General features: G+C 40.3%; 1 protein-coding gene across 1 annotated transcript in view; it reads right to left on the reverse strand.

Annotated features, from left to right (window-relative positions):
* Positions 1–938: 938 nt before the first annotated feature.
* The window catches only part of SESTD1 (SEC14 and spectrin domain containing 1), a 96,075-nt gene continuing 81,441 nt past the window's right edge, over positions 939–15,572 (reverse strand). The window contains exons 11-18 of the mRNA XM_004701465.3: positions 13,718–13,912; positions 13,107–13,221; positions 11,855–12,014; positions 9,724–9,805; positions 8,900–9,022; positions 7,671–7,862; positions 5,033–5,154; positions 939–1,623 (exon numbers count right to left, since the gene is read on the reverse strand). Coding sequence (XP_004701522.2) covers positions 1,494–1,623; positions 5,033–5,154; positions 7,671–7,862; positions 8,900–9,022; positions 9,724–9,805; positions 11,855–12,014; positions 13,107–13,221; positions 13,718–13,912 — 1,119 coding nt within the window. The 3' untranslated portion in view covers positions 939–1,493. The remainder of the gene's footprint in view (positions 1,624–5,032; positions 5,155–7,670; positions 7,863–8,899; positions 9,023–9,723; positions 9,806–11,854; positions 12,015–13,106; positions 13,222–13,717; positions 13,913–15,572) is intronic.

A 15,572-nucleotide genomic window follows, 5' to 3' on the forward strand; every position in this document is an offset into this window, starting at 1 on the left:
CATTCCACCAGTTCACTTGGAGCCTGAGGCCGGCTTTCAAAAGAAAATTCCACAAGGGTGCGGTGTGACACCGGCTGCGAGGTACTGACCAATTAGTGACGTCAAGTGGTGGAAACAGACATAGATTTCTCCAGGGTCAGTCTGGCAGTGAGGAAGGCTGGAGAAACCAGCAGGTCCGAGAAAAGTTTTTTGCATCAGGGGGTACATGATACATATCAGTAAGCCAAGAGAAAGGAACCAGCATAGAACTCTTTGTATAACTTTGTATTGATAAAAAGGAGGGGGAAATATTTTAAATCTTTCTCAAAAAACATTTTCTGACATAAAATTTTAAATTAAATTAAATGTATTTTACCATTTAAACACAATATACACTTAAAGAACTAGTATTTTGCCATAAATTGTATTTCTAAAGGACAGTGCAGTCTTTGCTAAACTACGTCAGATTTGATTTTTGACTCTCGTCTATTATGAGAAATTAAAATTTTTGAACACTTGTTATTTTAGTTCCAGAAAGATTGCTCTAATGTAAAGGATTACAATCAAATAATTACAATTACATACACCTTTTTCCCATCAACCCCACCCTTAAAGACAAAGTGTCTTCAGGGGAGTTAATAATTTGGATAATATTTTCTAAGTTGAAAAAGAGAAAAAATTAGAAACACTATACCATTATTAATAAATTCTTAAAGATCTAAACTGTTCTTCACAACCAATTTTTGATGACAGAACATGCTTATTTATTATCTATACATGCTTACATAGGAATTCTCTGGCTAAACCACATGCAAATAACATGGAAAAATAATGACATCAGCCCTAAGAATGCCCTTTGAAATAAGGCACTCGGGTTTGGAAATAGGATATAGCCACCAAATTAAATAGGATACTAAAAAGAAACCTTTTTATTAAGCACAAATTTTTTTAATACATTATCAATACAAATAGGAAAATTTCTTTTTAATGAATATGATATATCAAAAATTTGAACGGGTTTCCCCATATGAACACAATAAAAATAATCAATTCTGAAGCAAAATTACAAAGGAAAATTTTGAAGACACCACTGTCTAATGATACGAGTTTACAGCCTAAATTTTCTACATCACCTGGGGAGGAGGGGCAGCCTTTTTTTTTTCCTCCCTCTTTTTGATAGAGAGCTAAGCTTCTCAGTGTTTATTAGCACCATTCAGAGCTTACTATCAGTTGTTCATCTATAAACTGTCAGGGTCAGGTAATGCTTTAAAGCAAGTTTTCAGTGCAATGTTTACAGTTCTTTCTTCTAAGAGACTTGGAGTCTGTGGGCTCAAAGCATTTTAAATAGTTATGCCTCGGTGGTGACAAGGTGTTAACATACATAGAGAAATGTGTTTAAGAGGAAGAGTGAGCCTATCTTGGCTGTGAAATGCATCTTAAGGTGCTGTGTCTACTAGGGTCGAACACCAGCCACGTGCAGGTGAACTGCTTGTCTGTGGGGCTCGTCATCCTCATTAGCTCTCTGTGGTCACCATTCCAGGGTGTCTCCGCTGCTGCCTTTTGAGATGAACTAGTTTCATCCTGTCTCTGATGTGTTCTGCAGTCGAAGCCATGTCACTTGGACTTCCAAAATACTGTTCAGTTCTGAAAGCCAAACAAACAGAAAACCCCAATCAGATAAAACACAAATCTACTGATTGCAGCAAAGGACACAAGTTACCGGGGGTGGGGTGGGTGTGGGTGGGGGGTGTTTCTATTTGTTACGGTCTGCCTGTAGAAAGGAACTTATTCCTTGACTACAGGTATATTTACTTTTGACTAGTAATGATTCAGTAGAAAAATTTTGTTACAGGTATAAAATGTTAAGGCATATTGAGAAAAATAAGTTAGTGGTGTACCTGTGTCTTAACATGTGAAGTTATAATGATCTCCATAAACCAAACCATCTACTGTTGAAGATAAACCTTTTAGTCTTAGGCACATGAGCAACACTCACAAACACTGAATTTATTCATGTGCTTTACATGTACCAAGTACACAGCTATCTCATATGGCTGGCAAGTAAACACCTTTGCAATGTGAAGCCATAATTTGGGACAATAATAGATAAAATCATTTAATTTTATTAAAATTTCAAGGGTAATGTATTAAGAGTCATAGTGTCTGTTTCTTACAAGTTATCTGGCTAGCTGCCTCATTTTTCAGATTAAGAGGTAGGAAGCTCCGGGACTTAACTCAAAGAGGGGAAAACTCAGGATTTCCACATGGGTCTCATAGGCATTCAGGATGGAACCTGGCTTTTCACACAGTGCACTCAGAGGGACAACCAGTTAGTTTCTCTGCATCGGGGAACGTAAGGTTACGTATATGAGTAACCTTATACAACGTAGTACTGTCAAACAAGCTTTAAAAAAAGGATCACTCTAGTAATCATTATGAAGAACATACTAGACACCATTGAGAAAATTTAATCAGTGAAATGTCTCAAACTGATATAAATTCTGATATGACTCTAAGAAGGAATAAAGTAACAGCCTCAAATATTAAAGGTATGTATTTATAAATATTAAAAATGCAGTATTAATTTATTCTTTTTTGTCTTGGAAGTAGAGGAAATGACATGTCGACAATTTGTGGAACACAGGAGGGAAAATCCCAAGCAAAATTTGCAAGGACAGATGCCCCGAAGTTGATCTGAGTAAAACAAACCGAGGACTGTGTGACTAAAGGCTATGAGATGGAGAAATGGTTGTATCAGAGCTGGCAGCGTCTCTATAATATTGTTATTAGGTGAATTGATGAACAGTGACATTTTATTCCCCTTTGTTATACACGCATAACCTAACTATCAGCTATTTCTCATTGCTCAGGTGTAGCCATTGACTGGAGAACATTTAAGGATGAACTGAATAATGTTCCTTCCAAGAATATGAGGGGGCTTCAAAAGGTTATAGAGATTTTCCATTATCTTACGATTCTATGTTTTCCATCAACTTTTTGCAAGTCCCAATCTTAAAATGATCATTTCTATCTACCAATTCCAAATCATCACCTGGAGCTCATTACATAGCAGCCGTGCTCAGATATGCTTTAAGTACTTTAGATAGAATTCACAGATGCATTTAAATGAAAGTGCTGGCCAAGAATATGGAAAAGACCATGCAGTGCTAAAAAGAACAAACCAATCTGTCTGGGAAGAAGTATAGCCAGAATGCTCACTGGAAGCAAGGGTGGCGAGCCACCGTCTCACGTGCTCTGGGCCTGTTATTAGGAGAGGACAGTCCCTGGAAAGGGGCGCATCACGCTTGATGAAGAGTCAGTGAAAAAGACGAAGACTCAGGATGGAACGACACAGTGGCCGCCCACAATGGGCTTCAACAGCTGTGCTCTTTGTAGTTAAGGCTGCCGTGAGTCAGAGCTGCCATGACAGCAGCACCTGACACAACACACAAATCATCCATCCAGCCCTCTACCCCATGTAACCTGGCGATTTATGAGTGATGAATACTTCCCCGAGTTTTAGAGGAGGAAACTGAGGCACAAGAAGGTTAATTGGGTAGAGCTCTGGTTTAAACTCAAGACGTCTGATTCCAGAATCCACATCTTTATCCATTACACTCTAACATAATGTAGACATAGTTGTATTTTTATTCATTGGTTTGCATTCTCTATCATTTGAATTACCTATTACCTCTGGGATCGCTGCTAAATTATTTTCACTAAAATAGTCTAGATTAGTATTTCCCAAAGTGGGTGATACTGCACCCCCTGACAGGTGCTGGGACATCCAGGGGAGATGCAAAGCAGATTATCCTGGATTACGGAGAACAGTACAAAGGGTTTTAATTGGCAGGACGGGGATATAGTAATTTTTTTTTCTGAAAAGGAAGCAGTAGGCCTAACAAGTTTGGGCGCCTGTACACTAGACCCTCAGAGATGGCACGCCTTATGATTCTTACTTTCTTTTTCTCTTTTGTATCTAAATAGTAAATAAATAAATAAATAAACCGAAGAAAATGTTTTTATTTATTTATTTATTTTTAATCATTTTATTAGGGGCTCATACAACTCTTACCACAATCCATACATACATCAATTCTGTAAAGCACATTTGTACATTCATTGCCCTCATCATTCTCAAAACATTTGCTCTCCACTTAAGCCCCTGGCATCAACTCCTCATTTTCCCCTCCCTCCCCGCCTCCCTTCCCTCATGAATCCTAGATAATTTATACATTATTATTTTGTCATATCTTGCACTTCCCGACGTCTCCCTTCACCCACTTTTCTGTTGTCTGCCCCCACGGAGAAGATTATAGGTAGATCAAGTACACTTTTTTTTCCCCAAAAATAGGGTCTACACATACACTTTTTGAGTGTAAGAGACCGTTTAATTTTTCTTTATTCTTACTTTCTTAACCTGGCCCAGTTTGCTTCAGTGAAATATTTGGAATAGGAGGAAATACAAGCGCAGGATTTCGCCATTTAACACAGGAAAGTTGGATTCCACAGGGATAATAAAGAGAGCAACAGACCTGTGACGACCCGAGCACCTCGTTCAATCTTCCCGCGCCTGTTTCGCCTGTGTTCGCCAGAAGTGCTATTACTTGAAAGTAATAGTAAATCACGTGCGATTACGTGAAAAAGCGCTGAAGTGTCTAATCCAGTAGTGCTTGGGCTGTAACCATACTTTTTGTTCCTTTCTTTCTTCTTCCCTTTCCTGAAGCTTAAAGAGCTACTAACCTGCTCAGTCACACTGCTCACTGCCATCATCATAGCCAAGGCACCCCACCCACCCCACCCTTGTGTCTCATTGTGGTCCAGAACCTTTCTGTTACAACACCTTGTAAAGATGCATGCTGTCTAATACCAGCAAGAACCAAATGCTACTACTGCTGAGAGCCAGATTTGTATTCCTTTTCGTTTTCATGCAATTCATTATAGGGATTGAAAGTGTGGCCCAAGACTAATTTTTAAAACATTAGCTTTCCTCTCTCAATGATGATTTCACTTTAAGACCCGACAAGACGGTTAAGAAAAATTTGCATCATACCCATCAGGATAAACTACAGGCACAGTTAATCTATCCAAAAGTGATTTCCCAACAGCCTCAATTTCATCAAATTGTTCCTCATCATTAATAGTGTCAGGCTCTTCTGGACAGTCTTGCAAAATCTGCAACAAATAAAAGGGCAACATCCATCAGGAGCCGTGGAAAGGGAATCAGAGCTCTTGCAAATTCATTAGATTGAAGATATTGTGTTTATTGCATTTTCATGAACACGGCTCTATCAGAATGAGTTATTATTGGCAAAGCAGACTCAAGAAATCCAAACAAAAAAACCAAACGTATAATTTCTACGGACAACATAAAACTGGAATAGGCACAGGTCTACAGTGATGTGGTGGTGGTGGGGAATCATACTACATGACTATTGGGAACTTGAGCTTCAGAAGTATGCTTTCATTCAGAAAACAACCATTGATTAGACATTTACTGTATGTTGTTTTAACAACTTGGGATAGGTATGATACAGATTTTATTTTCAATGAACATACAGACTTTCAAAACTGAAAGAAAGTATTTTTAGACTCAAAAAATACATATGTGATACTTTAAACTAACTGGACATTTTAAAAACTGGTCTTCAGGCTTGAATTAGTGGTGTCAACGAATCAGGATATAATTCAAATAACAGAGAAGTTTCACAGTCCTTGATGAGATACTCATTCTTTTCTTCCCCTAACCATTCCCATTTAAAACTACCGTATATAACTTGAGTAGAAGCCAAGCGGAACATCAACCGAGGCACCTAATTTTACCACAAAAACTGCACAAAAAATGTGCTGAATGGCAACAAATGTGCAAATGTGCGCGACACAATGGATGTATATATGGATTGTGATAAGCTTTGTATGAGCCCCCAATAAGATGATTAAAAAAAAAAGTGCTGAAACAACCTGGCTTATACTCGAGTATATACAGTAATCATACGTTTGAATTGTAAAATTTAAGGAGAGGGAAAAAAAACCAGTAGCATTTATTTTTGCATTACACTTTACTTAAAATTTCAATTGTTTTTTTCAAAGTACTATTCATAACTGAGCAGTTTTAATTATATATCTAAAAGTCCTAGATTAAATTTTGTTATTTTTCCAATAGCACTAAATAATTTGCTTGTATTTGTGGTTACATTTATGATTACTGGATGAAATCAAGGGAGTCCTGGTGGCATAGTGGGTTCTGTGTGGGGCTATGGACTGAAACGTCAGCAGTTGGAAACCGCAGCTCCGCAGGAGTAAAATGAGGCATTCTGCTCTACACAAAGCGAGAGTCTCAGAAACCCGCAGGGATCCTTCTACCCTGCCCCATAGGCTAACAAGGAGTTGGAACCAACTTAGTAGCAGCGAGTGGTTTTTTTGGGGGAAAGGGGTGAGGCCGGTGGGGGTTAAATTAGAATAAAGCAAAAGAAAAATACTAGGTTTAAAAAAAGGGGAGGGAGAGCTTTACTTATGTTTAAACAATATCATAACCTTATCAAATTTATTATAAACAGAAAAAGGTCAATTAGCAGAAAAAATAATTAAATTTTTTTTATTAAACATTTTATTAGGGGCTCATACAACTGTTATCGCAATCCATACACACAAAAATAACTAATTTTGTATGAAACGCTTTTAATTAGATTAATTCTCACATGACCGCTTACAGGGTTCTAAATTTTAAAATGTCCTTGCAGATAGATTTTAAAATTAGTGCCTGAAAAAATGATCAGTGGTGTTAGAATTCAGACCAGTGGTCCCGCTTGGTGAGCTGGGGAGGGAGTCGGAGGGTGTGCCCAGGAGAGGGTGGGGTCGAGCTTCCATTAAGGCCAGGCTGTACTGTACTGATAACCAACTTAGTAGCAGCGAGTGGTTTTTTTGATAACACAGGTGGGCTCATTTTCTAAAAACTCACCAAGCAGACCACTTGGTTGTTCTGTATACAGATCTGTACACTTTTCTGCATTAATAGTATATTTCAGTTTTAAAAAATAACTAAAAAGTAAAGAAACCACCTTGCATACTTTCATTTTCCTCAGGCTCGTTTTTGACCAGCTCAGAAAGACTGACCTATGTGCATTCTTCGCTGGGTCATACCATTTAAGATTCGCACTGCTTGAAGTTCTGAGGGCCAGTGCACCATCTGTTCTGTTCTACAGACCGGGTTACCAAACTTACGACTCAGATTCAGAACATCTTCATTGATACGAGCTCCTCCTGCAAGCTAACTTTCCTCCTAAGAGATCCAAGCAGGTTAATGCATAATGGAGTCACCATTCAGAATGGTAATGTACGGCTATCCATGCTTGCTGTGTAGATAAAGTAAAATGCCTGACAACTTGCTCAAGTGACACTACACAGCTTCTAGTTTTTGATTCCAAGACTGATGGACTGAATTCATTGAGAGATCGGGGCCATTGACACCGGAATGCAGCACACATGCAGGGTGGGGGTGGGTGGGTGGGGCGTGCCAGAGAGAACACTGAAGCTTTTGGACTTCTCCAACCACAGGACTCCAGCACTGAGATCAGCTATTAAGAAGATGTGATTTGAACTCAAACTATTTTAAACATACTGACACTGTAGCAGGATATATTTTACATTACATACAGTAAATACGATGGGGAGTATGTCTTCAAGAAACACACCTTTTCAGCATTTGAGTGAAACGCAATAGCCATTTCCAGCCTGTGTACCCTCTCTTCAGATGTGATTGTGAACTGTTTCCAGACTCTGTTCAGTCGAGGTAGCGTGTCCCCGGATGATCGAGAAGTGCAGCGCAAAGACTGACACAACACAACTGTAGCCTGCAGCAACTGTCTTCCATAGTCGTAAGTGCTCTGAAAAGCAAAAGCAAACATGAAGTTATCATAAGAGAACGGCGGCAGGAAGGCTAAGGGACGTCATGGAGGAGGAATGCGCTGGCCATTAACTAACGTCACTTGAAATCAATGCTGTGTGCTGACCACTACAAATGACCCTCAGCATTAATAATGAAGAGGAGGCAATGCTTTTAGTTTATAAGTTTCTTTCTTGCTTGACTTCCTCTTCTTCTTTATGTTTTTATCTATCTCAGTCTGCCCATTCCCGCTGGCCAAAAAGAATCCCACCTTACTAATTATTAAAAAACAAAAAAATGTGGTTGCCATTAAGTTGCATGGATTAATAAATTAATACATTTGGAATAGTAGCTTTACTATGTAGTTAACCTTGCTTTGATCTTGTAAACAATGGAAAATCTACATTGAGGAGATAATCAATACAGTAACCCCACAGGACAGAAGAGTACTTGTTCCAGCCTCCGTGGGTTTGGAAGGAGACCGCCACATTTTTCTCCTGGGGACAGCTGGTGGGTTCAAACCACCAACCTTTCAAGTTAGCCAAGCGCTTAACCTTTGTGCCACCAGAGCTCCTTCAATTCATAAAATAGGCAGGTGAAAAGCAGGTACTTGGTACTTTACAGAGGAAACACAACTGTCACACTGTGAACTGCATGATCAGGGACCATGAATGAAGACTCTTCCATCACCACAAACAACGAAAAATGATTGCACTAACACTGGTGAGAGGCAGAAGCTGGAGTTTTTAATTTATTCCTATCTGTCACATTAATTTCCATGACTGCCCTAAATATGCAATTATATAATATATAGGTCGAAGCATGGGGAGCATACAGAGCCTGTACTCAGGCCCACAGAAACCCTCAAGGTTATGGAGGCTATTTTTGAGGTACCGGCTGACATTTTCTTAATTCTGAGCTATTTCTGGAATAACAAAACTAACCTTCTTGGGCTTGAAGGGTTAAGTTACATTATAATCATGCAGAAAGCTATTCAAACACTGAGCTTGGAGGATAGGAAGATAACCAGTTCTGCACCTGTGCAACATCAACAAATTTTCTATGCTTTTCCAGTAAAACTTTTGTTTCCTGAGCATCATCGCCCAATCTGATGTGCGTCTTAAGCAGAGCGTCCAGAAGTTCACTTAGCCATTCTACTGCCTGAAGGGAGAGAAACAACAGTGAGGCCAGATTCGTGACTCTTTATGCAGCACATCAAGTTCATAAAGAGAAGGGAACTGCGTGTGATTAATGACTCCATCAATGGCACGCTAGTTCTTACTGGTATGTTTCACTCACTGTCAAGAGACATGAAGTAATCTCCTCCTTCCTGCAATTTTTACAAAAACATTAACGTGAACACATACTAGGAGAAGCACTCTTAATATTAAGAAATATATTAACAGAAGATTATGTGTTTCTGTAATATAGATTTGTTGGGATCTCACGACAGACTTCTTAGTACTATGCAGTCATATCATTCCTCTACCTCAAGCTTTAAAGATGGTCTCTGATCCTAACGGCATAAAGATGATATCAAATTATTTATTGGGCACGGAACAACCTCTTCTGAGAACAAATGTGTCAATCTAGCCTTTAAGGTGAGATATATCTGATCACAAGTTAACAATCAATAATAAACAATCTTAATTTCTACCTCAATAGGGGATTTCATTGGGAATATAAGTCAAATTAGGCTGAATGATAATCAAAATTTCTTTCCTTCAACAAACTAAACGAAAAATCTGACTTAACGAATATATTTTCTCAGTACCATGGGCAAAATATGCATTTTGTTTGTAGTAAGATGAAATTAATCCTTTCTATAGTGGCAACTACATAATGGGGATGGCTGTCCTTACCTGGGCAGCATCTTCTTCACATTTAAACAACTGCACCATCTGAAGCATCTTTAACCTTCGCACATCGACCATGTCTTCACATCTAAGAAAGGCAAACATGAACTCAGGACATGGTTTTAGTCTTGTGGGGAACCCTTACGTCTGGCGCTCATGTACAGAGCCATACCGCACTACTGCATACGAAAATACTTAGTCCTGCACTATGGAGACTGTAACTAAGGAGTGTTGTCAGAAGTTCAGGGATAGCTAGGCTAGATCTACACTACAATAAAACCTCAAAATACCTGAAGGACACTGAACCACAAACCCGCTTGAGGACTGCATGGATTCTGCAAAATATTGAAGCAAAGCATAAATATAATAGTATATTAAAATCCAGAAAACTCTTGTTGTCAATACCCATTAATGAACTTCAAAACGATGAAAAAGTTCTTTAAATATTGATATAGAAGGTGATATTACAATGAAGTTTTAAATTAATACTCTTCATTATATCGCCCAGAATATTATTTAATTCTGTGTAAAAAATTAAAACTCCCATCCATGTATATTCTTAAAGGGAGGAACACTGATTTCTGAGTACAGAGAATTCCAACTCAGAATAGTGCTGTGTGGATAATACATAGATTAAGCCAGGGGTCCTCAAACTTTTTAACGGGGCCAGTTCACTGCCCCTCAGACCGTTGGAGGGCCCAACTATAGTTTAAAAAAATACTCTGAACAAATTCCTATGCACACTGCACAGATCTTATTTTGAAGTAAAAAACAAATGGGGCGAAAACACCCGGCGGGCCGGATAAAGGTCCTCAGCGGGCTGCGTGTGACCTGCAGGCTGTAGTTTGAGGACGCCTGGATTAAACCTTTAAGGTGATGTGACCTATTAGGGCTCTGATCCGCTTCCTCCATTACCATGTAACCCCAGGTTCTCTAAAGGGGAAGGGAAGACTCACAGCAGTCTAAATACCAGTAACTCTGCAAAGAAGGCACCAGGCTCCACTACCATTGATGTTCTTAAAGACAGCTTGATAACAATACACAAGTGGTTATCACAAGGCTAATTCTTATCAAGGTGCTCTCAATAAGAGCCCAAGGCATTATATAAGTTGTTAACGAACTCAATGCCATTGAGCGAATTCCTACTCATAGGAATTAGAACTGCCACGGTGGCTTTCTAAGACATTAACTCTTTATGGGAGGAGAAAGCCTTCTTTCTCCCAAGGAATGGGCTAGTGGTTTTGAACTGTATACCTTGCAGATAGCAGCCCAACTCTTAACCACTAGGTCACTGGGGCTGCTACGGTATTACGTAGTGTAAATAATTCTACCGGACTGAAGGGAAGTAATAGTTTTTAAAATCTAACACTTTTTTTTAAAGTAAAACACTTTAATATTATTGTCCAAGCCATAAGGATTAAATCACGATAGATCATACTAAAAAATTAAAATAAAGAAATTAAAGAGTGATATTGTCCATGAAGAATACATACAGTGAGAAAAGCAGTTGGTCTCTTGGAACAAACCCTGGAAGCCTCACATTGGCGAAATGACAAGACACCAGTGAGGAAAACCAGGGAGAGCTCCGGAAGAGACTCCATGAGAAAAAGTTGCCAGGGAGTTTTGATAAGAGCAGTCAGTTGTGTCCAATCCTACCCGAGTGGTCAAGCAGGGTCAGGACTAGGCATTCACTGTACTTTGAGTGAGGTGAAGCATTCATTACACTTGGCAGTTCCAAAGTTACTGATGACAGCAGGAAGAGCAAAGGCTGACATAAAAATTTTTTTAAAAAGCTTTTTTTAAAAAGTGAAATGGCGAGGGACAAAGAAGCCAAACAGAAGAGAGTTGAGAAGTGGAAGTAGTGAGGCAGTAGTATGCATGCCGATAAGGCCTTCAGGTGCCTTGCCAGCGAGCAAGGTGAACTCTGAGACCAGACACAAACAAACACAAAGGTTGACAAAAATGATGTATGCTTAAATGGAATTTTTTAACTTTTTAAATAGGAGAGACTGCCCGAAAACTATTTTTTTTTAAGTTGTTAGTTTATATGTAAAAGTATAAATTACAGTATAAAAACTTTTAATTGCAATGAATCTTGTTTTCTTAGTAACAATGCACACGAGTAGCCAAACTTTGCCTTTGTTTTCTAAGCTGCATGTCTTCCATCACCCCTTGTATATGGTCCACATTTTCCTTATTTTCGACAGTCACATCCTTCCCGTAGGCCCAGGAGGCCTGGTTGGAGATTTGATCCAGAAGACCTTGGCCTTTTTCACGCAGCCCTTGTAATCCCACATCTACAAACAAAACAAAAGTGAACCGAGTGAATCCCCTGCTCGCTGACGGTGCTTCCCTCCCTCGCACACTGAGCACTTAGGTCCCAGTACAACCAACAGCTCTGTACATGAACTAACTGTCCTAGGATGGCGTCCTCGCGACATTTCAAGCAATGAAACTCTTTTAAATGTGGCTCAGAAGGGAGTGCTCTCTCACGCCACATTTCTCCCTGATGTCAATTCCCTGAAGGGAATTGAGAGGGAGAATAATTACTTGTAAGTGTTGAAAGCAAGAAAATGTGAGGATCTCCATTTTAATGAATACGGTTTTTCAACACTTCCCACTACTTGTTTTATGTAGTTCAAAACTTTTAGGAGAGCAAAGCAAGTATTTTGCTTAATTTAATGTATTTCAATCACACATCTCCCCTTGCTACGAATGCTCTGTCTTAACATCCTGCTTTCTCTTCTCCATCTCTCTTCCCAGTTCCACGCCCGTGTGACTTTGCCCCACTATCCTCAGAAGTCCCCAGTCACAATCGAGGGACGCTCCCTGTATCTACTACTCCAGAGAAACCAGCAAGGCTTTGCTGTGACACGGTAGAACTAGCGTTACAAATGGGGCACTGCACCCTCCCCGCCTTGGAGGGCATGCAACCTTGGGGAAACAAGCCCGCAGAACCAAACGAACTTTTTTTTCCTTCACAAGGTTAGGATAGGGCAACCACAACAAAAATCACCGCATGAAACACAGTGTGGGGCCATTCAAGGTTTGCCATAGAACACAGCTAATTACAGTTGATCCATGCACTACAGATCATTGCTCGTAGTGTATGCAAGACACAGCACCTGCAGACACAGCTGGGAAAACAAAGGCGGAAGGCCCAATGAAGAGAGGAGTGGCTGACCAACACCAATAATGAAAAGTAGTGCTTCAGCAGACACGCTACTCCCTTCCAGGGACTAAAACCTTCCATGCCATTTTTTTCTTGTAAGTAATTATAATTAGTTCCGGGTAAGTTGGGACTTAACTATCTAACCACAGTAAATGATATAGAGAGAGAGACAGAAGAACAACAACCTTATGTTTCAGCATTTTAAAAATCTGCTTACCAACACTTTTCAGCTTCTCTTCAAGCAGTTTTAAGGTTTGCTGAACCGATGCTCCGTCGGCTGGTGCTACGTCTACGCACAACATCCCTAATAAGCCATCCAACTGCTGAGACAACTAAAGCAGAGGGACACCAAAGAGATGACCCTGATGTAATCAGCATCTAAAGTGTTTCATGATTAATGAGGTTTACAGCTAATGAGGTTATCATAATGGCACTTCAAAGGCTAAGCAGTTAAAAGACAAGAACTAATAATGAGAAGACATGTTATCTACAGAACACGCAGTGGGCACGCACCAGGGCGACAAGAGTGTGTCCACGTTCGAATAGGAGAAACAATTACAGAAACTCTGACTTCAGTCTGTGTTATGAGGCATAAATCCCTCCACGTGGATGGGACACACTGTTTAGGAAACAGAGGCTTAACTGCATGCAGAAAGGTTTGGAAAAATAACAAATAATCAAAGCATCTGCTCTCATGTCCCCCCACCACTGAATTATTTACTGTTCCAGAAAAGTAATTAGGAGGCATGCAAACCTGCAAAAATTATGCATAGAAATAAGTGTTCAGATACCTGGAAGGAAAGAAACACAATCAGAGCAAACACTTACATCTTGGGCAACCCCATGAAATTCAAGAGCTGCCTGCAACAGATTTTGCCTAAATTCCAGCTGACTGGCTTGTCGATAACAGACATCGCTAAGCTGTTGCTGCAGCGACTTCAGTTCTACCAGGTCCTCTTCATCCCCAGCGTTCAAGAGCGCAGCAATTTGTTGATTCAGTTCCACATATACTGCAAACCATTCCTGTAATTCAGAAGTTTACCAGTAAATGAAGGATCAGATTAGTTCCTAGAGGCGGACTCCTTTTAAAAAATCAATTTGTTTGTTTGTTTCCTTCAGATAAACTGGGATATGTCCAAGAAAATCCTTCTAAGGAGAAATTACTCAAATTGACCCCCTGAATTTCCCAGCCCTCCAATCCCACTACTGTGAGCTGCAGAACGCACTTGTCTGCCAGTAGCAAAATCTCTTCTGTCCTGTGCCCTTCCCTTCCAGCACTGGGTGAAGACTGTCTGCCACAGAGAAAACACAACTCCTACTCTTCTTGTTTGCACATCTGACACACCAAGGCCCGGACGTGGTGTGGTCTCCTCCCTCCTACTACTTAGACACCATTTCTTCTGGTCTTTGACATCGATTATGGGACAACGAGCTTCACCTGGCCCTCTAGTGCGAGTTCAGAAATAGCCCTTGGAATTCCCCGGCTTTTCTAAAATATCCAGGCAACAAGGATGGGCCAAGGACCACAGCGGGCCAAGTAGCTTCAGAGGAGGGCAGGGAACCATGCTGGAAACAGTCACATGCATTCGGTGATTCAATCAACAAATGACTCCTCCGCACTAAGGCCAAATGATGCCTATTCACCAAGACCCAATAACTACCATAAAGGATTCCACACTTTAGAGTTCCCAGACTGATGGTGCACATGAGAAGCATAGCATGTCTCTGGAGCTATAAAGCTCCAGGTGCCAAAAACTACCACCAGACCTCACCTCATCTCTTTGTGCACATCTGTTTTGTGGTGATATTTAAAAGGTTAGTGAATCTACCCCATTCCCTAGCTTCTGTAAGTCACTCTAGTGAATTACTGAGCAGGAGAACCTGCCATCAGCCTATTTGGCATTTGAGTACTAACTGCGAATACCCAAGCCTTGGTAAGCAGAAAAGGGCTGTGGCAGGGAGTTGTAACTTGAAATTAATTAAAATGTTTCTTCCCGGAAAGATAGGAACACACAGTTATAGACCCTTTGGATGAAGAGGTTTCATTGAGCTCAGTTACACTGTTCTCAGGTCTGTCTTTATACATATTTAACTGTGTGGTCAATTATTCTCTGGAAAAAAAAATGGAAAAATTAGCACTAAGACTTTGGATTAAGATGGCAGTTAAGCTATGAGCTTGACAACAAAGCCCACATGGAATAAGCACACCAGCCTGTGTGATCGCGAGGTGTCAAAGGGATCAGGGATGAGGCATCAAAGAACAAAAAAAATCATAGCATTGTGAATGAGGGTGAGTGCAGAGTGAGGACCCAAAGCCCATCTGTAGGCAACTGGACATCCCCTTACAGAAGTGTCATGGGGAGGAGAAAAGCGGGTCAGGGTGCAGTGTAGTAATGATGAAACATACAACTTTCCTCTAGTTCCTAAATGCTTCCTCCCCCATCACTATCATGATCCCAATTCTACCTTACAAATCTGGCTAGACCAGAGGATGTACACTGGTACAGATAGGAACTGGAAACACAGGGAATCCAGGGCGGATGATCCCATCAGGACCAGTGGTGAGAGCAGCGATACTGGGAGGGCAGAGAGGGTGGAGTGGAAAGGGGGAACCGATTACAAGGGTCTACATATAACCTGCTCCCTTGGGGACGGACAACAGAAAAGTGGGTGAAGGGAGACA

The sequence above is a fragment of the Echinops telfairi genome, unplaced genomic scaffold (genome assembly GCF_000313985.2).
Source record: "Echinops telfairi isolate 266 unplaced genomic scaffold, ASM31398v2 ScPeMD7_3;HRSCAF=10, whole genome shotgun sequence".
NCBI lineage: Eukaryota > Metazoa > Chordata > Mammalia > Afrosoricida > Tenrecidae > Echinops > Echinops telfairi.